The sequence below is a fragment of the Primulina eburnea genome, chromosome 2 (assembly GCF_022965805.1).
Source record: "Primulina eburnea isolate SZY01 chromosome 2, ASM2296580v1, whole genome shotgun sequence".
In the NCBI taxonomy this organism is placed as follows: domain Eukaryota; kingdom Viridiplantae; phylum Streptophyta; class Magnoliopsida; order Lamiales; family Gesneriaceae; genus Primulina; species Primulina eburnea.
In genome coordinates this window covers 570,413-596,837 of record NC_133102.1, presented here as the reverse complement: position 1 = coordinate 596,837, position 26,425 = coordinate 570,413, and the positions used below count along the sequence as shown (strand labels likewise).

Sequence of the window (26,425 nt, the reverse complement as noted above, 5' to 3'; positions counted from 1 at the left end):
AAATTGTGTGTATTAATTTAATGAAAACGATGTTCAATTTTATACATTCCACATCCTTCTTTCAAATAATAGTAATAATAATAGTTTATAATATAGTGATCGGTTATTTTAAGTCCCAAATATGAAACTCAGACCTATTGACACCCAAATCAATGAGGATAAAAAATCTTAAAGTCGTAAGCTCATTATGATATAATATAATATAATATAATATGCACCCGTGAACGAAACGACTACTAAGCAAACGAGTTTATGTTTAGATAGCTAAAAATAATTATATATTAACAATAATATACAACACCAAAAAATGTGAAGGATAAATTTTACATTATATATATATATATGTATATGTAATTGATCTTTATAAAATACAACTAAAAAATGGTATCATGAATTGATGATTCAAATACTAAAATTTAACGACAGGATTATTAATATTGTGTAATGTGGAAAAATCCCTAAAAATATATGAATTATTGGTTTTTTGAGGAGAAAAAACTTTATTTGACAAATTTCTTAGTTTAATAAAGAGAAGTCAAACAAAGCAAGTTTGGAAAGAAGGTCAACTTTTTTATTTACTTTTTCTTCATCGCCTTTGCTTGTCAGAATTTACCACTCTTTCGGCTGACTCCGCTACCTGTCCTAGAATTTTGATTAACTGAATTATTTTAAAAGTGCTTTAACTAATTATTTAATTAAAATTGTTTCTTTTTGAGCATCCTAATTATGTCTATCCATAGTACCAATGTACCATGATATTGAGTTAAAATAATATATCGTAATTGCTAAATTAAATTGATTATTTTTAATGAATTGAGATAATTATATGAATTACTTAAACACTAAGTTAAGGCGAACATATATTAATACTTTTAAAAATAATATATGATCAAATAAAATAATTTTTGTAATTAAAATAATAAGAATATTCATTTTAAACTTAATTTTTAAATACAAGAGTCGGAAATAAATATTGTGTTTGAGGCATAAAAAAACTATTTTGGTGCAAAATCTAAACCAAATCAAACTTATGGATGAGTGATGAGCTTATTAGCAATGATTAATCAAAATCGAAAAATAAATCCCACAAATTGCTCTTTTTCATGACTTCCTTATTAAGAATCCATGATGACCATAATAGAAAATAAAATATTTAAAAAACATTTAAATTTATTACATTTGTAAAATGTACAAATAATAATATGAAGATTTGTGACATCTTTCATTTAAAAGGTATTCTCAATTGTCTTCTCATGACAATACTTAAAAAGTTTTCGATATGCTTGATTTGAGCCGAATTCGTGCTGAAAGTGATCTGAATCTTCATCTGCCAGAGACCTTAACTTTCCTATATTCATGAAAAATTGTGGAAATTCGAACTATTTTTTTTTTTTGTTTTGGCAAAAATATTGAAAGAGGGTAAGGGGAAATGATGATCTCACACACACACACACCCCTCCATAAAGCATAATTATTCCACAACCAACACACTGTTATTATTCACCAACCCCATATGACATTTTCTAACTTCAAATATCTTTGCTATTTATGAGCCCCAAACATCTTTCTTTCTACTCTGAACTGTCAATTTATTCTACTTACTACACAAATAATAAACAAACATCCCCCCACCGTTTTCTTTCATTTAAAAACTACTTGTTTGTGGAAAATTGGAGCTATCGCATGTTCGTTTTGTCAAAGAGACGGCAACTTATTTCTTCGGCTGTTTTATTTCTTGGCTCCATTAGGATCTGCACAGGTATGGACAGGTTGATTGCTAAGCCTCCCCTGTATTCATTCTCTGGTTTTCAGTATCTCAGACCCCAAAAGGTTTGATCTTTCTGTGGATATACATGTGGTTGTGTAAGATTGCTTCCATGCTTATGCTTTAATCCGTTCGAATTCCTTGGGTTCTGAAATTTTTTACAGTTTTCTTCGTAGTTTCTTGGAACCTCAAATTGCTCTTTGAGAGGTCTGTAGTGGCGGTGTTTATGGGTTTTTTCTGTTGCAGGAGGTTGTAATGCATTGATGGTGCTTTAGTCTGATATTGAAGGTTTGAAGAAAAGATTCTGTGGGCGGTTGGGGTGGTTTGGTAATTAATGCTTGTTGTGTCTGTCTTAATCAATTCGTGATTAAGTGCACAGCGGAAAAAAAAGATGGGTTTGGGAATGTTTGGTTCTGTTTTGGTTTTAACACTGTTCTTTAGGCCTTTGGTTTGCCAAAAACTTAATACGGATGAGTCCTTTGTCTTTGAATTCTTGCAAAAAATGGGCTTAAATGTGTCTAAAGATCTCGGCTTTTCGGGTTCGATTTGTTCATTGGAAGGTATTTCTTGTGATGCCAAAGGTGAAAGTGTTGTTAAGTTGGAATTGCCTGGTTTGGGGCTATTTGGTGTAATTCCTGATTCCACTATAGGAAAATTGACAAATCTTGGAACTTTGGATCTTAGCAATAACAATATCACTGCTCTGCCTTCTGATTTTTGGAGTCTGGGTACACTCAAGAATCTTAATCTCTCATTCAACCAAATATCTGGGAGGCTTCCAAGTAACATAGGCAATTTTGGACAACTTCAAAGTTTGGACCTTTCTCTCAACCATTTATCTGGGAGTGTACCTGAAGCAATCAGCTCCCTCAGGAATTTGCAAGTTCTGAATCTCAGTGGCAATGGGTTTGAATCAACAATCCCGTTGGGCATTTTGCAAGTGCCGGTTATTGGTTTTCATTGATCTATCTGCAAACAAGCTTCGTGGCTCTCTTCCTACTGGTTTTGGAGGTGCATTCCCGGACTTGAGATTCCTGAACCTGGCTGAAAACGAAATTTTGGGTCGGGATTCTGATTTTATAGGGATGAAAATGATAAGATATCTGAATATTTCGAGCAACATGTTTAAGGGTTCTGTTGTTGGTATCTTTGAAGGTCCGCTGGAGGTCATTGATTTAAGCAAAAACCAGTTTCAAGGCCACATTGATCAGGTTAGCTTTAGATCCATGTTCAATTGGGACAAATTTGCAGTATTTGGATTTGTCAGAGAACAAATTCAGTGGAGAGTTTACTGATTTGAGAAATTCTCAGAATCTCAGACACCTTAATCTCGCACATAATAGGTTCACCGAACAACAATTATTGAAAGTTGATGATCTCACCAATTTAGAGTATTTGAATTTGTCTGGAACTAACTTGATCGGTCAAATTCCAAGCAACATCTCACGTAAGAATAGTTTGAAGATACTTGATCTCTCGAAAAACCATCTTACTGATGGTATTCCTCCACTAGTTATCAAGAACCTTGAAGTTCTCGACCTTTCTTACAACAATCTGACAGGAGACATCCCCTTGATGCTGTTAGAAGAACTCCAGAATATGGAGAGATTCAATTTCTCTTATAACAACCTAAGTTTTTGTGCATCACAAATTTCCCCCGAAACTTTTCGCGCATCTTTTATTGGGTCTGTGAACAGCTGTCCAATCGCCGCAAATCCAGCCTTATTTAAAAAAGAATCTCCAAAGCATAGGGGACTAAAGCTCGCCTTGGCTTTGACCCTCTCAATGATTTGTTTACTTGTGACGTTACTCTTTTTAGCCTTCGGATACCGAAGAAAATCTAGAATCCAGGGCGTGAAACAGAGTTCTTTGAAGGAAGAACAAACAATCTCTGGACCCTTTTCATTCCAGACTGATTCAACCACGTGGGTAGCTGATGTTAAGCAAGCAACAACCGTGCCGGTTGTGATTTTCGAGAAGCCATTGCTTAATTTCACATTTGCAGACCTCTTGTCTGCAACTTCTCAGTTTGACCGGGATACATTGTTGGCTGAAGGGAGGTTTGGGCCCGTCTATGGTGGAGTTTTACCAGGAGGCTTTCATGTTGCTGTTAAAGTCTTGGTCCATGGATCCACCATGACAGACCAAGAAGCAGCAAGGGAACTCGAGTATCTTGGTCGAATTAAACATCCAAATCTTGTTCCATTAACTGGATATTGCCTGGCTGGGGATCAAAGAATTGCTATATATGATTACATGGAGAATGGAAACCTGCAAAACCTGCTATACGATTTGCCACTCGGTGTTCAAACAACAGAAGATTGGAGCACCGACACATGGGAAGATGGAAATAACGGGATACAAAATGTTGGGTCTGAAGGGTCGCTAACGACTTGGAGATTCAGGCACAAGATAGCACTTGGCACGGCACGTGCACTGGCATATCTTCATCATGGCTGCTTTCCTCCTATTATTCACAGAGATGTCAAAGCTAGCAGCGTTTATCTCGACTCTAGCTTAGAGCCAAGATTGTCGGATTTTGGACTGGCTAAGATTTTTGGGAATGGGCTTGAGGATGAGATTGCGCATGGATCACCAGGATATGTGCCACCTGAGTTATTTCAGCAAGAAACCGACTCTCCAAAGGCCCCAACACCAAAATCTGATGTATACGGATTCGGGGTTATTCTTTTCGAGCTGATAACAGGGAAAAAGCCTGTTGGGGATCTTTATCCAGATGAAAAGGAAGCAAACTTGGTTAGTTGGGTAAGAGGATTAGTTAAAAGGAAACATGAATCACAGGCGATCGATCTGAAAATTCGTGGAACCGGATCAGACGAGCAACTGGTAGAAGCCTTCAAGATTGGTTATCTTTGCACAGCTGAAGTTCCTTCAAAGCGTCCTACCATGCAACAGGTAGTCGGACTACTAAGGATCTCGAACCGATCACAGAAAAATGAGAGAAATTGAATTGAAAAATACTCAGTTTTTAGCCTTTTATATTTTTGGGATATTTTTATGTCACTCATGAGCTTAATTATTTTGCCTTGAAAGATTGTATAGCAGCCTGAATTTTCTTCATACATGGATATTTTTCTCCCTTTCCATGCTGTTATTAGTGGCTGAAAATGGTTAGTAGTTAACACTAGATGATATTAAGATCACAATCCTCATGATGCAAGAATTCAATGAATTTGTGTGAAATAGTGATTTTGCTGTCTCATACAGCTCAACTGTTTGATTAATCCGGTAATGTAACACAAGTAGTGCAGTGGAAGAATTAAGAAAAAAATTGTCATATTCTTTGTATTTCAATAAATTGAGACTAGAAAACAACACACACAATGTTCGTGAATAAGAATTCTAAGGATATGTTAATAATAAAAAAAGATTAGTAGTTCAAAACATATATGATGAAAAAAGGATCGGTTTGAAGTACATTGTTTCATGATTTGTGGCAATAGTGCGATGTACTACACAAGTGCAATCTATGAATCCAAACGTCGATTATTTGTAGCTCATTTGACGTATCGACATTAAAATCTTAAGTATTTTTACGAGATTTCAAGTTCGATACTCTTGTTTCTAAAAAATATATATAAATCCGATCATAAGTGTTAAATCTAATGTAATATAGCCATGTTATAGAGAACCCTAATATAAGATCAAATATTTAACTTAAATAAGGTGCGCCTCAAGAGTCACGAGGAAGAAATGAGAAGGGGTATAAAATAGCATATATTCCAAGAAAAAGAGCCATTTGTGTTCCAATGGAATCTTGACTATTCCGGATCATATAAAAAAATAAAAAATTCCCCGCTAATTTTAAAAACGAAAAAGAAGAAAGAAAAAGTGATGATATCAAACTTTAACTTCACATGGAACGTAATTAAGACTCTGGTTTAAGAAAAACTAATGATGATTACGCTCAATATTAGCCATACTTCAAGTTTAGTTGTCGTTTATTTCTTTTTTCTAGCTAACCACCAATGCAAGATGCATTAATTTTTCCATTTTAAGACTAAAAAATTATTCCCATAACATGCATGACATTATTAATTTTCAAACTCCATGCCAACCACCACTTAAGAGCAAGGATCCAAATGCCTGCATGGAATTAACATACACAAATCCAATAACATTAATTAATAGCAATTATCGGACGTACAAGAGAAAATATAAGGACTTACATAGTATTTTTTTAAATAGTAATTATTAATTATAAAAATAATATCTTTTCAAAACGAGACTTTGCTCTGAATCGTTTGCCATTTTCTTCTAAACAAAATAAATTTTTTGACGACGTGGGACATCATTTCACTTATTATATCAACAATGATAAATATATATATACTGAAAATAATAAAATGCGGTGAGCACGATACCTTGTATGGACACGTTATGTTCTATATAGTTTAAATTTCTTCGTTTGTTTGGTAATCAAGCATGTTGGATTCTTTTGACTTAAATTATGAAGAAAAATATGTCTGCTTCTTTAAGCATGCTCACACACACACACACACATTTTATATATATATATATATATGTAATTTTTAAAAACATTAGCCCATTCTGCAGGTTTTGGGGAAATCCATGACAGCAAATTTATGGGGCAGCACGCATCGTCAGCCTCAGGTGCTATATATTCTATTTTCGACTGGGGATAAATTTTTGTAAATTAAAATGATAATAATAAAAAAGTAATATTCTGTATAATTAATTATTCCCTAGTGCAATACATATATTCATCATGCTTGCATAAATGCATACTCGAATTTATGTTAATTAATAAGTATTTTATTTATTTATTTTGTGCTATGAAAAACCTAAATTTTCTCCTTTTTGTTCTGCTTATTATATTTTCGTGTGTGTTCACTCGGTTTGACAAAACGAGGAGATGGCACTTGATTTTTATATTTAAAAAAATTCAGATAATTATATTATTGTAAATTACATGAAGATCCATAGTTAGTATAGTTAATGTAGAGTAGTTCTCTCTTGGATTTATGCTTGATTTTGAAAATACAGTTAATTATTAATTGAATTGATTGAATTAAATGAATGAAAAACAGCAGCTATAATAATTATAAAATAATGATTCGAAAGGTCAATTGGAATGGGGTGCAATCCCCCATTGAAAATCACATTTTTTGTTTAATGGTGATGCTTTTAATTTGGTGTTCCACTAAATATTTTTCTCAGTGAAAATCATGATTATGATGATAACTTAAGTCATACAACTAGAAATACAAGTCCAAATACTTACGTTACTTCTTTTGTTTCATCACTAGGCATAATTTAGAGTAATCGATTGTAGAAATAATCGAGTTTGGTGGTGGAGTTAGTGCGATTGGCTCCAGATAATAAACTTTTTTTAATGTACAAACTTTAAATCAAATTGAGTTGGGTCCATTTTAAATAAATTAAATATTTTAGTCATTTTCTTTTATAAATATATATATATATATATATATATATATATATATATATATATATGTGAATTTTCATATAGGGTTCACATGTGATATATGATTTCATTGAAATAATGAATCTCATGTAATAGTTTAAACATTTATCAATAATAATGATTAAGGTTGTGGAAGACCCAATTCATCGAAGCCCAAAATTCGAATACATAATGGTAAATATGGGCTAAAGCTTAGACCTCCAAATTTGAGTAGGCTCGACCCATTTAACTCAATTATGTACCTCTTACACTTTTGATATCAGTTCGAATATATTTAATATCAACGAGTGAGTCTAATGTGTGACCGTCTCACGGATCTTAATCTGATGGGTCAACTATACTGATATTCACAATAAAAATTAATACTCTTAGCATAAAAAGTAATACTTTTTCACGGATAATCCAAATAAGAGATTCGTATCCTAAATACGACCCGTGAGACCGTCTCACACAAGTTTTTGTCATATATATTATCACAACTCTCTGATGACATGTACCTTATCTTGACACTAAAATTTCAAGTTTGTGAGAAACTCTTTTGAGAATTAATTATAACAATCTCTCTTTTCAATTAAAAAATCGAATTGTACATAAAATATCAAAATATTATTTTGAAAACTCATATATAATATAAATTTCTATTAAATAAATGTTACATGATCCGTCTAAAAATTTTTAGAAGTTTAAATTTTTGAATATTGATGAGATAGAGTAGTTGTATATTATAATACGATATTGTTTATTAACGTGATAAAATTTTCACTCAGGCATTTGTTGATGATTAATTAATGATTTTTTTAATAATAATTAATTTCCTTCGTCTTTCTTCCATAAATAAATAAATAAATTAAAAAAACGTTCCAGTATTAGCCATAGAACAATATATATGCGCGGACATACGCACCAACCAGAGAAAGAATAAGCCCTGAAGCTCTTTCTTGAAGCAAGATCAGTCAAGCCTGCATAAAGAAAGACAGAGATGTCGGACGAGGAGCATCACTTCGAGTCGAAGGCGGACGCTGGTGCCTCCAAGACTTACCCTCAGCAAGCCGGAACCATACGTAAGAACGGCTATATAGTCATCAAAGCCAGGCCTTGTAAGGTTTTTATTTTTCTCTCTCAATTTTCGTCGTAGATTCGATCATTTTGTCGAATTTGGTTCTGGGTCTTTGTTAGTTTCTCCAGATCTTGATGGGTTGTTCGATTCTCAATCCATGACGTGTATCGGGTTGTTTTATCCTTTCTTCTCCTCTAGGTTAATTTTGTTGTTATGTATGTTCGTTCCGTTCTTTTTCCAAATTTCTTCTTCAAATTTTTTTTTGAGTCGATAATGGATTGATGTTGTGCTGAAAAATTTAAATTTTGATATAACTTCTTCGTAAATTTTGGAACTGATAAGTTTCATACTTTATTTGTTTAAGTTCATCTTAGCTAACGTTTTGTGTAACCTGATGTCAAAAATCATTGAAGTTCACAAGGAACAATTCAGCATTGATGTATTAGTTATTGGATAATCCGTTGGGAAAAAAATTGGAAAAGAAAAGTGAATTTTTGATGCATGGTCAGAACGTAACAGATTAAGGATTTATATACCACGGATCCATATCCATTATCTAGTGTTTTATTTCCTTCTCTGTGAGGCTTCCTTTTATATGTAAATCCAATTACTTGGAATGCCTTCTTCAATATGTTTAGACTCAGCTTCATACTTTTGTTGCTTGAATTTTTTTTCCTTATGCTTTGTTTCACCTTTATTTTGTGAGTGTCTGCTAGGACACATACCATGGGCTTAGACTTTCGCAAGACGCATTAACGTTCCTCTTACTATAGTAATACGTAAGCAGAAAAGTTTTGACAATCAGCATTACTGCTATATGTATCTAACTATTATAAAATCTCAAAAAAAAAAAAAAAATTGTTCTGTATGCTGGCTGGAATTACATGGAAATGATCTTATACTCCTTTTTAATAAAATGAAATGTAGAGTAATAATATGGACTTCTGCATAATGCTTTCTAACAAGATTCTCATTCATGTCAAGCTGTAGATATTTTTGTTCCTGGATGCATATAAATTTTTTTTTGTCAATCAAAATGTTTGTAGACATGGTGTCTTCCAAGATGCAATAATGCATGATATATAGTTCTTATGGAGTTTGTTCAAATGTATTTAGTTAATTTTTTAATTTATTCCAATTTCCATCAACACAATACGTCTTCTCCTAGCATATTAATAATTAACTCTTCTTCGATCATGATGGAACATGACCTTGTCTTTGTGGCAAGAAATAGCATCACCATATCAGGTGAACTCTTCCCTCGGTTTGTGTTGGCATATATTGATAATATGGAAACGGAAAACAATAAGTTGATATAATAAATATTATTGGATTCTTCTGTCATATTCATCCAACCAACGTTGAAATCCAAATAGTGGATATCAAGCATCAGAACTTTTATCTTGATGTTTCTTATACAAAGAATGTAACATAAATAGAATATTTATTCCACTGTCAAGGTAACTGCAAATTCTAATGGATGTTGTATCCTAAATCTTTCTTATAATTTTCTTAAGGATTTAGTTTACTTGCCCTTACCTTTTTCTTAATTTCTCCAGAAAACCTTGATGTTTGAATGTTATAATTTTGTCCCCATCATGTTTGATTAGGTCGTGGAGGTCTCAACTTCAAAAACTGGCAAGCATGGGCATGCAAAGTGTCACTTTGTGGCAATTGACATATTCAATGGCAAGAAGCTTGAGGATATTGTTCCATCCTCACACAACTGTGATGTAACGTGTCGTTGATTTATTTGTTTTATCCATGCCATGATTTTTTTCTGACCTTTGATCAAAGCACTCCGCTGTTCTGTTCTATTACCATTAAATTTGACTTATTCTGTTCTTAAATGTTTTTTAGGTGCCTCATGTGAACCGAACTGATTATCAGCTTATTGACATTTCCGAAGATGGTTTTGTAAGTTGCTTCATTTTACACTATCTATTCTGAAATAACTTGGCTTAACTATGGCAACACTGAAAAAATGTGGGTGATGCAAACTGGATGTTTACAATTGTTCGATACATTTGTTGAGTATTTTCAATTATGCCTTTTGAACCTTATCCCGCTATCAAAGTTTCTTGTCGGTATCCGAGCCTAGCATCCTACTGTCAGTTTAGTTACTATATATTTCTTTTCTTTTTCTGCTTTTTATTTATTGCTTTCTCATTCCCATGGTAATTTATATTTTTGCTTTTTTATATTTAGTTTTAATTTAGGTCATACAAATTTGTTTTATTAATGTGTTTCTGATAGTATTACTGTTGATATCATCTACTATATCCTATTCTACTTTTATAAAGTACATCAATTTTGAATGAGAAAGATCCTTCAAATGCTACTCCTGTTTGCAGTAATTTTTTTGACTAATTTTCTAGAGCTTAATTCCAAATCTGGTTGTTTGATTAGCCAAAATTGGAAACATCGTGTATCTCTCTGTACGGCATATCAATCGAAACACATAGTTTACATCTCACATTTATTTTCAAGATAGGCTTAGTTGGTATTTATCTAATGTTGAAATGCTTGAGTGGATTGGTTTCCTTATCTTTTGATGTAGGTTTCCCTTCTGACTGAAAATGGAAACACAAAAGATGACTTGAAACTCCCTACCGATGAAAATCTGCTTGGCCAGGTTTGTTATTACTATCAACATGAATAATTTTCTATTATAAGCTAACGATATCAATTGCTTACATCAAGATTTGCTTGAAGTTGATCCTAAACGCATGATTTCCTATACTTCACAAAAATTTCCGACCAAGTCTTTTTATTTTGGTGTTATATAATTTATAATGATGAATGATTGATTTTAAGACACGTTCAACTTTTAAAAAATACTGATTGTGGTTTTGATCGCATGTAGATTAAAGGTGGGTTCGAGGAAGGAAAAGATCTTGTGGTAACTGTCATGTCTGCAATGGGAGAAGAGCAGATTTGTGCTCTCAAAGACATTGGTCCTAAGAACTAAATGTCTTGTGACTGGCACTACTATTTATTGAGCAAGCTCAAAAATTCTATATCAATGGGTTTGCGCGTACTTCGTTTATTATTATTTTCTCTGGCTTGTCGATGATAAAACAGATATAGAACAATGTTACCGCTGATCCCTCCTGTTTGGGAACTAAACTCTATTCGTGCTACCACATACACTTCACTGAATCGTTTCGTTTTAAATTCCAGTTTGAGGTGTTGTTTCTTGAGATGGTAGTCGAGTTTGTGTTTCTTCATTTTTTTTTTTTGAACATCCTAAACTTGGGGGTGGAAGGGACTCGGTTCGAGTACTTACATTGGAAATGCCAGGGTGAAACCATTGGGCTACTGTCAGGTTTCATGTTTTTTCGTTTGAACCAGTGTTTTTATAACCGGACCGTTAATCGAACCGGTCAAGTCTTAAAAAATGGTTCAACCGGTTCAACCGGTTCGACCGGACGGTCGAACCGGATCAATAAAATTAATATTTTATTTATTTTATATAATAAATAAAATAGTAAAATATTGATTATTTATGTTTTTATAGTTTTTATTTAATTTTTAAGATGAAAATTATAATAAATATCAAAATAAAAATCATTTTTCAAATTCAAAAATCCAAATTACACATAACATGTAACCAAATAGTGATGACCAAGTTTAAGTGTCCAAGTAAACATCAAGATTAATTATAAAAAAAGTAGCAAACATCAAGTTTCTTATAAAAAAAGTTTCTAGTTGCAAAACCGTCGCTATTTAGCGACGGTTTTTAAAAAACCGTCGCTAAATAGCGACGGTTATTCTTTAACCGTCGCTATATAGCGACGGTTTTTGAAATAACCGTCGCCGATCTCTGGGCAATTTTTTTTATAATTTCACATACCCGGCCGGTTCCTGAAGACCGGCCGGTTTCCGGTTTTTCCGGTTGAACCGGGTTTTAACCGGTTTTTTCCGGTTAAACCTGTTTTCCGGGTTTTTATTTATGTCCGGACCGGTCTGAAGGCCGGTTCACGGTTGAACCGGTCCAACCGGCCAGTCCGGTCCGGTTTTGAAAACATGGGTTTGAACCATAGTAGAATTGGGACTGGAAATAGTCGATGTGGGCAAAAGAAGATATAAATTCCATATATAATGTTCATAAGTAAAACTAATAAATATGTAACATACAATTCTATTATTCATCATCATATTTGCAATTAACAAAATTTGTATTGATTCAAACAAATCATGTAAAATTAGATTTTTGGGCAGAGACATTGTAAAAAAATATTGCATGTAAACAAATTCACAAAGTTTTATTATGAAAATATAGTCTCTACATTTTATCTCAATTTAAATAATATTTTTTAATTATCGGTCAACACATCACACCAATTTATCATTTATTTGACTGCAAAATCTCAGTCCAGTAAATGTCGCCAATCAATCTATGGAAATCTAACGCAATCAAAGGTCCAGATCTTTTTTAGTCTGATCGGATCGAAAAACGAATATAATTATAATATTATATATATATATAAAAATTAGTCCCCCTTCTCTCCGGTAGCGTTCGTACTTTGCTTGCAGTTTCCTCTTCGTTCTTATTCGCGAACCGGCCGAACTGTCCCATCGTCACATATCTTTGATCATCGATTCGCCAGTGTAACGTTAACTCATGGAGCTCGTGGGGAGGATGCCTCACGTGATTCGGCTTTGCGTCTGCTTCACCTTCTTCATCTCCGTCGCTCGCGCCTTCTATCTCCCTGGCGTCGCTCCCAAAGATTTCTTCAAGGTATGAACAGATGACTTACGCACTTTTCACTGTGTATATGCTCCTCTGAGAGTTGACGATTAGAACTATTCGATGATTGTTTGTTCGCTTGCTTGAGTTTTATTTTGAATTCTTCATCTTGCTTAATTACGATTTGACCAGGTATATGTATAAAATAAATGGTGGGTTTTATAAAGCTGGTGAAATACTGAGATTGAGTTAATTTTGTTGCGAATTTGTTGGTTAAGGGATTCACCATCAGATCTCTTGATTTTTCTTTCTTCTTGAGTTATTGATAATGCATACCCGTTACTTTTATAGTAGATATACGATGACGAATTTTCATATAATCGATAAATTTTTTGTTGATTTTGATTCCTATTTGTATATGCACTGCCGCAACAATAATATGACCGGCCATGAAAAATTGCATTTCAAAATAGTCGTAAAACATTTTCTTGGCATGTTTTGTATTGTGAGTTTTGCAAGTTCCTTGTAAGATAGTAGCAGTTAGAAAATCAATGCAATAACATGGGAAAATTTCAATGTATCACCAAGCTAAATTTATTTGAAGCTTTGAAGTGAAGTTTTTTATTATTTGTGTGGAACTTTACACCTTAGTGCTTGAATCTGATTCAAAAAGACAAGCTTCTGCAAAGCATTTCTAATGTATATCTGATCTTCTATTTTTATGAAACTGCTTGCATTCTTCTTTTGACTACTTCCCCTGAGACACTCAATAAGACCCAACGATCCTATCACCTACTTCAAATTTTAACCCCGTACTATTCTAAACTTCCACTGAATGCATCATTCTCATATCATGAGATCCCTGACACGAAGCTGAAAGGTTGATTTCCTCATTAACTAAAAATCAACAAATTTTTACTTGTAACTGAATGACAAGTATTACGTTTTTTAGCTAAATATATTTCTTGGTCAAATGAAAAGAAAGTTCTACGAGAAGTACCTTGTATCAAAAAGAAGTTATTTGAGAAGTAACTTTATTTTCACTCCAAAGTAATGACTCAAATGATTGTAGGTCTCTTAGATTTGGTAGCATCATTAAGAATTTGTCTGACTACTTTATTTTTAGGTTTGGTGAAATATTCAGAGGCCTCAAATAGTGCGTGATTGTGTCATTTTTCTAACATTTTAAAATTTTTGGGCATGATGAAACATGTGTATTCAAATGGACCAGATTTATAATTAGTGACAGAAAATTTTTAGATTTTTGCATGTGAATAGTATTTTAACAATGGTGCATGTTTTCCTTTGCAGTGTAATTTTTCTATGTTGATAACTTATTCTTTATTTGCTGTTCATTTTAAGATTAATATAAGGAAGCGAAGTGAATTTGTTTAGAAGATCAAAACTTTGCTATCCCTCAAATTTAAGTGATGTTCAAAGCTGCCATGTGAAGTAGGTGTTTATTTTTTTGGAAAAAACTGAAGAAGACATTTTAATGCTATGTAATAGACACTCTTTCTTTACCAAATCGATGCTACAAACTATAATGTAGTGGAAATTCTTGTGAGTAAATAATATTCATGTTCACCTTCATCTTTCATAACCTAATTTTGAACAAATTGAATGTGTATTGCACATCCATTACAGTTGCATGTATACAGCTTCGGCTTTAATAATTTGGGTTTGCTATGATGTGGATGATTCAATTTTCTGTTCTGTGTGGCAGGGTGATCCTCTGAAGGTGAAAGTACAGAAATTGGCGTCAGTGAAAACTCAACTTCCATATTCCTATTATTCTCTCCCATATTGTACACCAAAGAAAATTGTGGACAGTGCGGAGAATCTAGGGGAAGTTCTTCGTGGGGATCGCATTGAGAACTCTCCCTATGAAGTATGTCTCTCTTTCAGTTCTCTTTCTTGTATTTGAATTTTCTAATCTCTTGGGCAATGAATGTTGTCTAATTTCTTTTTGCTTAATTTAAGATCAGTTATGCTGTCACCCAATTAAAATGTACTTCACAATACACTCCTCTTTGCAGTTTAAAATGCGAGAACCGCAAATGTGCACTGTTGTTTGCCATCATACCCTTAAAGCCAAAGATGTAAAGGAATTTAAAGAGAAGATCGATGATGAGTATCGGGTGAACATGTAAGCTACTTATTTGATGTATTTTATGCCTTTTAGACATTTTCTGCACATTGCTCAATTTACTCATATGTTTTGACGCCTTGTTTGGCAGGATATTGGATAATCTCCCTCTAGTTATGCCCTACAAAAGATCTGATACGGATTCATTGGTGTATCAGCATGGTTTCCCTGTTGGAGTAAAAGTGCAGTATGGTGGAGTAAGTATTCCACCGATTGATCATTAAGAATCCCCTTCTTATTGGGGAAGTCCATCAATTTAACCTATTTTTTGAATTATTTGTTCGTAGCAAAAGGAGCAAAAGTACTTTATCAACAACCATTTGGCATTCACTGTAAAGTTTCACAAGGATGAAGAAACTGATGCTGCGAGAATCGTAGGATTTGAAGTCAAACCATTCAGGTAATATGCTGCTGCTGCTGCTTGATGTTATACTTCAGTTAATTCTTGGCCTATTATTGATCTTTGTTTTCACGGTGCTTACAGTGTTAAGCATGAATATGAGGGTAAATGGAATGATAACATAAGATTAACAAACTGTGATCCTCATGCAAAACGCCTTGTAACTGGCAATGATTCCCCTCTAGAACTTGAAGATGATAAGGAAATTATTTTTACCTATGATGTGGAGTTTCAGGTACTGCTTTCTTTCTCATCGTTCATGTGATAAATATATCTTCAAAGGCATGATTGATGATGGTCAAGCTGCTGATTTAATTATTTTCCTTCTAGGAGAGTGAGATCAAATGGGCTTCTAGATGGGATACTTATCTTTATATGGCAGATGATCAAATCCATTGGTTCTCAATTGTCAACTCATTGATGATTGTTCTTTTCCTCTCGGGAATGGTGGCCATGATTATGCTGCGGACCCTCTACCGTGACATCTCCAAGTACAACCAATTGGAAACTCAAGAAGAAGCCCAAGAAGAAACTGGATGGAAATTAGTTCATGGGGATGTTTTCAGGCCTCCGATAAACTCAGATTTGCTGTGTGTTTATGTTGGCACTGGTGTTCAGTGTTTTGGGATGATTCTAGTGACGATGATCTTTGCTGCTCTCGGATTTCTTTCTCCTTCAAACCGGGGGGGTTTGATGACAGCTTTGCTATTTCTTTGGGTTTTCATGGGCTTGTTTGCTGGCTACACCTCCGCTCGTCTCTACAAAATGTTCAAGGGAACGGAATGGAAGAAAATTACTCTTAAAACTGCTTTCCTGTTCCCCGGAGTGGTGTTTTCCGTATTCTTTGTCTTGAATGCTCTAATTTGGGGAGAGGAATCATCCGGAGCAGTCCCATTTGGGACCATGTTTGCATTAGTCCTCTTGTGGTTTTGTATCTCTGTCCCACTTGTTTTTGTTGGTAGTTATGTAGGGTTCAAGAAACCCGCTATGGAGGATCCGGTAAAAACCAACAAAATTCCAAGGCAAATACCTGATCAGGCATGGTTCATGAACCCAGTCTTTGCTATATTAATAGGAGGCATACTCCCATTTGGCGCAGTATTTATCGAGCTGTTCTTCATCCTCACGTCAATCTGGTTACATCAATTTTACTACATCTTCGGATTCCTCTTCCTGGTATTCATCATCCTTATTGTAACCTGTGCCGAGATCACTATAGTGCTTTGCTATTTCCAGCTCTGCAGCGAAGACTACTTGTGGTGGTGGAGATCGTACTTGACGTCAGGTTCATCTGCATTCTATCTCTTCCTTTATGCAGCATTCTACTTCTTCACAAAGCTCAACATCACAAAACCAGTATCAGGTGCTCTCTATTTCGGGTATATGCTCATTGGTTCATATGCATTTTTCGTGCTCACCGGTACGATTGGATTCTACGCATGCTTCTTGTTCACTAGGCTTATCTACTCATCTGTCAAGATTGACTGAAAAGTTGGGAGCATTTGAAAGCCAGTTTGAAGTACCATTTACATCTCAAGGAACATGCAAATTACACTCTACAACAAGTTCAAGTTTATTTACTGCAATGTACGAGTCATGGGAGTCTTTTTAAGTGATATTTTCAGTTTTCTTGATAAACAATGCATGGTGGCATCTAGGACTATTAGGGTGATATCTTATAAGTTACCAGAATCCATGTTAGAAATTTCAATGGCCAGACTACGAGCAGAAATATGTTTCCTGTTAGCCTTGTTCAGTACATTTGTTACGAATATAAATGCAGAATTATGAGAGGATATCTCATCAATTTGTGAAAGAACCGAGCTAGTGCCAAGACACGAGATACGACTAAGCACGACAATCAAACAGTATAGAAAGAAACAAACAAATTTTTAGATGCTCAATCTCCCAGCCATGTCAATCAAGATCACCCACAGTTACATTTCAAGCCTCATCTCAAAAGCTTATAAGCTTTTGACCAATCATGTCAACTAAGCTTACTTCCAAATTGCAATTAAATTTCTTGCTTCACAGCAAAGAGAAACTGTATCGTTTCCTAATATAATTTTCATCGATCCTGGATTCAATCTGCCCTCGAGTCCTGGAGGCATTATTTCACCCGTTCCAATAAGACTAATTAATGGGACAATGGGTACTCCAGTCTTTTCCACAACACTGAATGTACCTTTCTTGCAAAACATATAAATCAAATGACATCAACACAACATTTTACAATATCATTATTTGTGTAAGTTGATACTAAAAAATAACACGGATTTGTGTTAAAATTTTGAAGATTTATGTTAAATTTAGAATGGAAGTTTTATTCTTTACAAAATGTAATAGCTCGAGTGGAGTTTTTTTGATATTTTATTGTTCTATTAGCGTAAAAGGATATATAATTTTTATTATAGTCTTATTTCTAGAAAATAGAATAGATTAGCATAAGCACGCACATTGTATATGTATATCATAATATATAAACATTATATTTTTATTTGTTTAATGATTGATTTAGATTTGATTTTTTTGCCTGATAAAGATTTCTATATATATATATATATATATATATATATATCCTTTATTGTTAATTTTCTTTAATCCAGAAAGGGTGCTCTCTTTTAACAAGGAACCGAGGCTAAAACCCAAATCCCGGTTTTGGAGAGAACCGGAGTTATGAACCCCGGCTATTCGAGGGGCCGTTAAATTACCCTTATCCTTATCATTAGAAATCCATCGTCAACTTCGGAGAGGAAACAAGAAACTGAAGACAGGTTACGAATCTCTGATCAAGATTCTTCGTTCAGGTTCGTCGAATGTTTTTCAGTAATACTTTTCGAATTATCCTTTCAATTTGAGCTGCCCTTTTTTCCCTCATTCGATTATGTGAGCAAATATTTGTACCGTGAACGTATGTAGTATCTTTTTGGCATTTAATGATGGGGATTTACTTGGCTGATTGGAAGGTGGGGATTTGGTAACCTGATATCTGTTGAAGATTTCAGAATACACAATTTGAATTCTATTTGTTTCTGATTTCAGGTATGAGTTTTGGATATGTACATTTCCAGTTGAGTAGTCCTGCTCTTGTGCATTGTGAAAGGAGGAATGCACTTGAAAGAGTTGATATTCTAAAGCACAACTCACAGCAAGGCCTCAGTTTGCTCGAATCTTTGAAGGTACAGTTCGCTCCCTGTATGATCTTGTTAAACTGCTTATTAAACCTTTACTTTTTTATTTTTCTATGTTAATTGTAAAGCATTTTGAAATGTTATTCACTTAAAGAATGGTTGTGCTTCACTGCTTCTCTTTGAATCTTCCCGTTTTTTCAGCTTTTTAAGAATCCAAAATTTAGCCACTCGATCCCATTTGTATGATAATTGGGTGAAATAATGGGTTAGCTTTAATATGTTGCTTGCAGAACAGTTTCGGTGGACTTACACTCCAATTCAAGCTTGGAATTTCCTCACGGCACCTGAATCATTTCCAAGCTGAGGTCACTAAATGCGATTATCCTCAGAATACAGATTTTCCTCGTTATTATTCCAAAAAAGAGAAGAAACCATTTCCTATTCCCATAATTGAGTTAAGACGAGCTGCTAGGCAGAGGTTTAAAAACAAGGACCAGCGTAGTGGAATTCCTCCTCCCAAAAGAGGATTGGTGGTTCAAAGACTAATTCCTCTTGCTTACAGCGTCATGAATACGAGAATAAAACTTATCAACAATCTCAAGAAGCTTTTGAAAGTGGTGCCTGTCCATACTTGCAAGTATTCTTCATCCATTGTCATGCTATTTTATTACTAGTTAGAACTGTGTATATTATTCTCCAACACCTTTTGGGTTTTCGTTTTCATGTATCTTGAACTAAAATCCTACTCCTTCATTTGCCATTTTCCCTGGATCATGCAAGTAACAAGCGACTGTAATTGTTGGTAAAATAATGATACCAAATATTTAAGACCTATCAATTCTATGATTGATTTTATGATGTTGCAATGCTTGCAGGTGGTGTAGTGAAATTCATGTGGGTACTGTCGGGCATCCTTTCAAATCTTGTACAGGACCACAATCTTCTGCTCGTAAAGGGCATCATGAGTGGGGGGAAACAGTTCTTGAGGACATATTGATACCTGTTGATGCCTACCACTTGTATGATCGTCTTGGAAAGAGGATTCCTCATGAGGAAAGATTTTCGGTTCCAAGAATACCTGCAGTTGTGGAGCTCTGCATACAAGCAGGAGTCGACTTGCCCGAATATCCAACTAAAAGGAGAAGAAAACCTATCATACGCATTGGCAAAAAGGAATTCGTCGATGCAGATGAAAGTGAACTACCAGATCAAGACCCAGAAGTTCCAAAAACTCCAATACTGGATGAAATACCAGACTCTGCGATCTTACCACCATCCAGCAAAGAAGAAACAATTTTGCTTGCGGTGGAAACTCTTCAAGCATGGGAAGAAATGAGGGAGGGAGCTAAGCGGCTAGTGAAGATGTACCCAGTACGGGCATGTGGTTATTGTCCTGAAGTTCATGTTGGTCCGACGGGACACAAAGCACAGAACTGTGGTGCTCACAAGCACCAACAGCGTAATGGGCAACATGGATGGCAAGCATCAGTTCTTGATGATTTGATACCCCCCAAATTTGTTTGGCATGTTCCTGATGTCGAAAAACCACTGCAACGGGAGCTTAGAAACTTTTATGGACAGGCCCCTGCAGTGGTAGAAATTTGTGCACAGGCTGGTGCTGATGTGCCCGATCAGTACAAAGCTACAATGAGATTGGATATCGGGATTCCAACAGATGTTAGGGAAGCTGAAATGGTTGTTTAGTGTCCTTGTTCATTCCCTCTTCCATAGCTGAGGTTTTTGTAGGTAACTCTGGTGCTTTGAATTAGTTTATATTATACAAAAAGCAATAGACAGAAGTAAGTCTTCAATTTGAATTTTTATATGGGAGATCCCTTTTTAGTGGGATTTAAATCTTTGCATTTGAATATCAGGCATCTCTAACTAATGACGGTCCGAATTTGGTGAAGTTATATCTCAAAAGCATACACAGTACAAAAAAATATCCAGGTATATAGGAAAATTTGCAAAAGGGGTCGAGGCCCGTGGCCCAAGTTCGTTTTGATAGCTCTACCTATAGTCTACGACATTCTGAATGAATTTGGGCCCCAGTTTTGCCAGGCGCAAAATATATGACATAATAATGTGATCTAGTAGAGGATGGAATTTGGATGATCAATGCAGGGTAGGGTGATATCATATATTTCGACTGAAGTTGTATATTAACATAATTTTCATGTAATAGTTCAATTTTAGTATTTTTAATATAATTCCTTGTTAACTTCTTTCAAACCGTCACCATGAAATCTATCAGTGCAAGTGCAAAAACAGAAAACATTCAATAAAAAGGAGGCCTCTTGAATCTTTTCAAATAAATACAAATTTTTTGGCTGAGATATAAGAAAATATTCTCTTTACATATATCATGCATGGTATAAACGAATATATCTACTACAAATTGAATACTTTCATTATTTGTGGGAAAAAAATGGAGTAGATTTTCGCAATGGAGTAATTTTTCGCATATCTTAACAATGGAAGTTAACATTAAATGATTACGATCCAAATGTTAAAATTGTATCATATTGTCGACGATAAATAATCCACGTGTAAAATAGAAAAATCGAAAAAGTTGTTAACGACTATTCTTCTGTCTTATTAACAATATGATTGTTCTCTTTGGTGTGATTGATATCAAATTATATTTCGATTTTCAATATAGAGAGATAACCACCACCATTTATTAACTTCCAATTTAGAAAAGAATGTTTCATCTTTGCACACATGCAAAGCTCCTGCCTGCCACTGGCTGGGTTATAATTAAATTTACTCATTTCCAACAAAAGGACACCATTTTTCTATTCAATGATGAACATTTAAAAAAGATGACTCTTTTATGAGATATATCTGATCTATAATTATATTATAGTGAAAGATATTATTTTTGATATCTTTCATAAATATGTATATATATAGTAAGTATAGATTATTATTATTTTATTATTATTATGAGTGAGGGAGGGAAGAGCCAGATATGACCAAAGCCGTGTTTTGGCCTACAAATTGGGAATCCAATGCCATACCGCAACTTGACAATTCGGTTTTATATTATAAATATCCATTTTTAATTTATTATTAACATTTCCATATTCAAGGACAATTGACAAGAAGGTAATAAACCTCCTCCCTCTCTGTCGCATCAACGAGTTCGATCGCGGTTTTTATTTTTTTCTTTTTGAATTGTCGGACTTTTTTCCTCTTTATGTGCTGCGGTTCTTGTATTCGATCTTACTATCCCGGTGGGATCTGTGCTTTACATTCATTCCGTTTAGGGTTCGAATTTTCAGATCTGTTTGTCTTCCGAAGTATGTGTGAGGAATATGTTTAATTACCGGGAAAATCTTGATTTCTTTCTTGTATGGTCGTCCTGATCGAGAAATTCCGTCCTCTTGGATTGGTTTTTGTATTTGATGTCTATCGAAAAATTCTATTGTTATTAATGTCTGTTGTTGAGATCATTCGTATTGTTCTATGAGTATTTATTTCTTATTTCCTGTTTGCAGGTTATAATTTTGTTGCTTGTTAGAGATGTTAGAACAATTACTGATATTTACAAGAGGAGGTTTAATCCTCTGGACGTATAAAGAGTTTGGAAATGCTCTTAGAGGGTCACCCATTGACACCTTAATAAGATCCTGCCTTTTGGAGGAACGATCTGGAGTGGCATCATATAATTATGACGCACCTGGTGCCTCATACACCCTTAGGTGGGCATTTCACAATGAACTTGGGCTTGTCTTTGTTGCTGTGTATCAAAGGATTCTCCACCTCTTGTATGTGGACGATTTGCTTTCTATGGTTAAACGAGAGTTCTCGGAGATTTATGATCCGAAACGAACTTCGTACTATGACTTTGATGACGTATTTCAGCAGCTTAAGAAGGAAGCTGAGGCTCGTGCCGAGGAAATGAAGAAATCAAAGCAAGTTGGGAAGCCTGCTAATAATACTCTTGGTAAGAAGCAAGGACAGGTACAAAATGGCATTATTGGTGGAGGAAATAAAAAAAAGAATGGTGATGAATCTGGAAGTGATGGTGGAGATGGTGACAAGATCGAAGGTCGCCAATTGGAAAATGGAAACTCTAAAAAAAAACATGTTGGGAAAGGGGAAATACCAGCGAAGATTAATGCCACTGGTAAAGAAAATGGGACTTCCAACACGGGGGCGTTTGATGTAAATAAGTTACAGAAGCTTAGGTCCAAAGGTGGAAAGAAAACAGATACTGTTGTAAGTAAGGGTTCCAAAATCGAACCAGCAAAGAAGATAAGCAAAAAGAACAGAGTCTGGGATGATTCACCTCCGGAACCAAAGTTGGATTTTACAGATCAAGTGAGTGAGAATGGGGAAGAGATTGCATCTTCTGTAGCTACTGATCAAGGCGAGAGCATGATGGACAAAGAAGAAATTTTCAGTAGTGACAGTGAGACCGAGGAGGAGGACACAGGGAAGGATAACAATGCTAACATGGGAAAGAAAGGCTGGTTCTCATCCATGTTTCAGAGGTATATTCTCTATCTTGCATGCAAGCAAGGATAAAAATATCTATTTTCCTGAACTTTCACTGGTACATTACAAAGGAGAAATGTTGTCGGGGACTTTTTTTGTACTTATTATCAGCACAAATTCATTTAATTTAAAATGTGGATCTTTTTTCCTGTGTCATGTTGGTGTGCATATGGTGCATGCATGTAAGTAGTAATTGTGCCTATGAAATTTAAACATTGAATATTTTGACTAAAGGTCTAGAAATTGATGTCATTTTTCTATCCGATGGCCATCGTTTCTTTGATGTGATAGGCTTGGCCTATCAGCACCAGTTGTCAAATCAGTGTCACTGAACATTGACCTTGCAGAGAGCTGCTTAATTTAGCATAGAGAGGATTTTGTATGCGGGGCTTATTAATGATGACTTCAGTCATTGCTGTCCTGTCTTGTGGCATTTTGTAATGTATCGCGCTAGTTGCGACATTTACTTTTGCTTCATTGTGATGGGGTTGGCAAATATCATCTGAATATCTGTTGTGGGTTCAGTATTGCAGGAAAAGCAAATTTGGAGAAATCTGATCTGGAACCAGCTCTTAAGGCTCTCAAGGACAGGCTTATGACCAAGAATGTGGTATGTTAGATTTCTTGACCTGTGTAGTTGTCTCCCCTTATTTCTGGTCCTGGAAGGTTGAACCACTGGTCCATGAAAATGTTCTTGCTAATAATTTCCATTGCTCGACATAAATGTGTATCATTCTATTCATTTGCTTGAGTTCTCTTGTGTTCATAATGTTTATTGTTTATTTTTCCTGTTTATTTAAAATGATTGCTTGAGCAGGCAGAGGAAATAGCTGAAAAACTTTGTGAATCGGTGGCTGCAAGCCTTGAGGGGAAGAAGCTAGCCTCTTTTACTAGAATTTCATCAACTGTGCAGGTACTTGAACAACCCTCATCCTCTACAAAATCCAAAAGCTGGTCATAAAGGAAACCATTTTCCTCCGGGAAAAAATTTGCCTTGTAGTTTTTTTAAGCTAAATTACCTTCTAACTTCGGAATCTGAACTTCAGATTCATGTTCCTTTAATAGCAAGTTTGCTATTTGAAAATCAACCTAATGATATTAATGATGTACACCAGGCAGCTATGGAAGAAGCCCTTGTTCGCATTTTAACTCCCAGGCGATCCATAGACATTTTGAGAGATGTTCATGCTGCTAAGGAACGAGGGAAACCATATGTTGTGGTTTTTGTTGGGGTTAATGGAGTTGGAAAGTCCACCAATCTTGCGAAGGTTAGGCTTTTTATCAAAGAAATAAAATTAGTATCAGATGAGCTCCATGCATTTTTTCCATATTTTGATCAATATTCTTTTGTGCAGGTTGCATATTGGCTTCAGCAACATAAAATCAGTGTGATGATGGCTGCTTGTGACACATTCAGATCAGGAGCTGTTGAGCAGCTGCGTACGCATGCTCGTAGGCTCCAGGTAGAACACAAGTGTTGGTGACCTACATTTGTTTGAGATGTTATTCTTGATGAAATAGCATTTACAACTAGATTAAATGATCTGCACTTAATCTTTCCAGATCCCAATATTTGAGAAGGGTTATGAGAAAGATCCTGCAATTGTTGCAAAAGAAGCAATTCAAGAGGCCATACGAAATGGCTCAGATGTTGTTTTGGTGGATACAGCTGGAAGAATGCAGGTAAATAGCTCATTTGATGGTTATTATGTGCATCTTGTTACCTCCTCCTGTTGCATCGCTGTAAATTTTCGAAGCACGAACAAAGATTGAGCACTGTTATCAATAGATATTTGTTACACTGGTTTTACATTGAGTGAAGACCAGGAAATGTAATGGAGTCCAGTCTTCTGTGTCATATATGTGCCCTGTCAAATATGTGTTACTTGACGGTGTTATAATTAAAAAATGTCATGCAGGACAATGAACCATTAATGCGAGCATTGTCAAAGCTTATCTACGTTAACACTCCAGATCTCATTTTGTTTGTTGGTGAGGCACTTGTGGGGAACGATGCCGTTGATCAATTGTCAAAGTTCAATCAGGTTGATTGGAATTCTACTCCCCCTTCAACCCTTCTCTTTTTTCTACTTGCATATAAAATATTTTTCTGATGGAACTTCAATTTCAGAAACTAGGGGACCTTTCACCCTCTCCTAATCCAAGATTGATCGATGGAATCCTCCTTACCAAGTTCGATACCATTGACGACAAGGTAGCTACCTTAATTTTACCCTTTTCATCTTCCCCCATTATTCCATTTTCCTTGGCCAACACTTCATGTTATACATAAAATAAAATTGCAATTTATCTAGTTCGTAAATTTTTATTATTGTTGGTTGTCATAAATGGTGCAAGGTGGGAGCTGCGCTGTCCATGGTTTACGTTTCTGGAGCACCTGTGATGTTCGTTGGGTGCGGGCAGTCGTATACGGACCTGAAGAAGCTGAATGTGAAGTCAATTGTGAAGACCCTTCTGAAATGACAAAGTTGTTTATGCATTTTGTGTGAAACTATTGCGTGGATTGTAAGAAACAGTAATGTTGCTCGGACTTGGTTTATTTGCACTTTCCCATCCATGATCTCACTACTTTGTTAGTAAAGGTGAATTATGTCGGTGCATGTGTAAGTCGGGGGGAGATCCGGGTTCCGAAATACTATTCTATGAAAATGCAGTCAAATACAATGTTTTTGTGTGAAATTACGGAACTCGTTGAATATAATTTCGTGTCTAATTATTCTATTTTTATGGCGAAAGGACTTGTTATATAATTTTGTTTGTCGTGGTCAAATTTATTAAATATAGCAATGTCTGACCAAAATATGCTGAATAACTTCATTTCAATTTTGTTAATACTTCGCACATGTTGAATGTATTTCATATAACTACATAAACAATAAAACCCTAACAAAATTATATTTTATTATTAAATGTATCTAATAATTTGAGTATGTTAAATTTATCATATTGATATATACCTTAAGTATTGTTTCAAACTAAATTTTCTTCTTAAAATTTCATTAATAATTTACGTAATAATTTTGTTCTATGAATTATAATCGTGAAGGTTTTTTGATATGGATATACAAATTTCGAGGTAATAATATGTTATCGTTTTAACACAAATAAGCCCCTTTCTCTAGCATTCAGCGTGATAACTACTATAAACTTATAACTTTGGTCAATTTTGTAACCTAATAATACAGCTTCTCCCTAAAATAAATTACTACCAATCTTCAATAAATTTTTCAAATTTT

At 34.8% G+C, this 26,425-nt stretch overlaps 5 protein-coding genes across 8 annotated transcripts; all 5 read left to right on the top strand.

Moving 5' to 3' along the window:
- Positions 1–1,498: 1,498 nt before the first annotated feature.
- On the top strand, positions 1,499–4,846 carry LOC140816110 (probable LRR receptor-like serine/threonine-protein kinase At2g24230). Its single transcript, XM_073175179.1, is given in 3 exon segments — positions 1,499–2,702; positions 2,704–3,003; positions 3,005–4,846. Coding segments are annotated over 3 exon segments (2,577 nt in total). The 5' UTR covers positions 1,499–2,156; the 3' UTR covers positions 4,736–4,846.
- A 3,261-nt stretch (positions 4,847–8,107) lies between these two features.
- Positions 8,108–11,492, top strand: LOC140816106 (eukaryotic translation initiation factor 5A-1/2-like). Its single transcript, XM_073175175.1, has 5 exons — positions 8,108–8,334; positions 9,900–10,022; positions 10,150–10,206; positions 10,850–10,924; positions 11,156–11,492. Exons 1-5 carry the CDS (start codon positions 8,212–8,214, stop codon positions 11,258–11,260), a joined length of 483 nt encoding a protein of 160 aa, XP_073031276.1. The 5' UTR covers positions 8,108–8,211; the 3' UTR covers positions 11,261–11,492.
- Positions 11,493–12,787: 1,295 nt separating this feature from the next.
- LOC140816101 (transmembrane 9 superfamily member 9-like) lies at positions 12,788–17,338 on the top strand. Its single transcript, XM_073175169.1, has 7 exons — positions 12,788–13,033; positions 14,709–14,873; positions 15,022–15,131; positions 15,223–15,328; positions 15,419–15,531; positions 15,616–15,766; positions 15,862–17,338. Exons 1-7 carry the CDS (start codon positions 12,917–12,919, stop codon positions 17,017–17,019), a joined length of 1,920 nt encoding a protein of 639 aa, XP_073031270.1. The 5' UTR covers positions 12,788–12,916; the 3' UTR covers positions 17,020–17,338.
- An 847-nt stretch (positions 17,339–18,185) lies between these two features.
- On the top strand, positions 18,186–20,865 carry LOC140816092 (APO protein 2, chloroplastic-like). Of its 2 annotated transcripts, XM_073175160.1 has the most exons (5): positions 18,186–18,338; positions 18,574–18,710; positions 18,953–19,299; positions 19,538–20,408; positions 20,537–20,862. In XM_073175160.1, exons 2-4 carry the CDS (start codon positions 18,576–18,578, stop codon positions 20,364–20,366), a joined length of 1,311 nt encoding a protein of 436 aa, XP_073031261.1. In that variant the 5' UTR covers positions 18,186–18,338; positions 18,574–18,575; the 3' UTR covers positions 20,367–20,408; positions 20,537–20,862. The 2 variants fall into 2 exon arrangements, with proteins under 2 accessions (XP_073031261.1, XP_073031263.1); XM_073175162.1 differs by having other exon boundaries at positions 18,227–18,338; positions 19,538–20,865.
- Positions 20,866–21,623: 758 nt separating this feature from the next.
- Positions 21,624–25,905, top strand: LOC140816075 (uncharacterized). Of its 3 annotated transcripts, none has more exons than XM_073175150.1 (10): positions 21,624–21,773; positions 22,166–23,164; positions 23,694–23,778; positions 23,986–24,081; positions 24,284–24,436; positions 24,524–24,631; positions 24,732–24,851; positions 25,088–25,213; positions 25,300–25,383; positions 25,527–25,905. In XM_073175150.1, the coding sequence occupies exons 2-10, from the start codon at positions 22,191–22,193 to the stop codon at positions 25,650–25,652; spliced, it is 1,872 nt and encodes a 623-aa protein (XP_073031251.1). In that variant the 5' UTR covers positions 21,624–21,773; positions 22,166–22,190; the 3' UTR covers positions 25,653–25,905. The 3 variants fall into 3 exon arrangements, with proteins under 3 accessions (XP_073031251.1, XP_073031244.1, XP_073031255.1); XM_073175143.1 differs by lacking the exon at positions 21,624–21,773 and adding an exon at positions 21,817–21,967; XM_073175154.1 differs by lacking the exon at positions 21,624–21,773 and adding an exon at positions 21,828–21,935.
- The last annotated feature ends 520 nt before the right edge of the window (positions 25,906–26,425 follow it).

Coding starts and splice junctions, on each gene's coding strand:
- LOC140816106 (XM_073175175.1), top strand. CDS start 8,212: ATGTCGGACGAGGAGCATCACTTCGAGTCGAAGGCGGACGCTGGTGCC. Junction 10,023..10,149: donor CATCCTCACACAACTGTGAT/GTAACGTGTCGT, acceptor AATGTTTTTTAG/GTGCCTCATGTGAACCGAAC. Junction 10,207..10,849: donor ACATTTCCGAAGATGGTTTT/GTAAGTTGCTTC, acceptor CTTTTGATGTAG/GTTTCCCTTCTGACTGAAAA.
- LOC140816101 (XM_073175169.1), top strand. CDS start 12,917: ATGGAGCTCGTGGGGAGGATGCCTCACGTGATTCGGCTTTGCGTCTGC. Junction 15,532..15,615: donor TTTGAAGTCAAACCATTCAG/GTAATATGCTGC, acceptor CGGTGCTTACAG/TGTTAAGCATGAATATGAGG. Junction 15,767..15,861: donor CCTATGATGTGGAGTTTCAG/GTACTGCTTTCT, acceptor TTTTCCTTCTAG/GAGAGTGAGATCAAATGGGC.
- LOC140816092 (XM_073175162.1), top strand. CDS start 18,576: ATGAGTTTTGGATATGTACATTTCCAGTTGAGTAGTCCTGCTCTTGTG. Junction 18,711..18,952: donor GTTTGCTCGAATCTTTGAAG/GTACAGTTCGCT, acceptor TGTTGCTTGCAG/AACAGTTTCGGTGGACTTAC. Junction 19,300..19,537: donor GTGCCTGTCCATACTTGCAA/GTATTCTTCATC, acceptor CAATGCTTGCAG/GTGGTGTAGTGAAATTCATG.
- LOC140816075 (XM_073175150.1), top strand. CDS start 22,191: ATGTTAGAACAATTACTGATATTTACAAGAGGAGGTTTAATCCTCTGG. Junction 23,779..23,985: donor GGCTTATGACCAAGAATGTG/GTATGTTAGATT, acceptor TTGCTTGAGCAG/GCAGAGGAAATAGCTGAAAA. Junction 25,384..25,526: donor TCGATACCATTGACGACAAG/GTAGCTACCTTA, acceptor AAATGGTGCAAG/GTGGGAGCTGCGCTGTCCAT.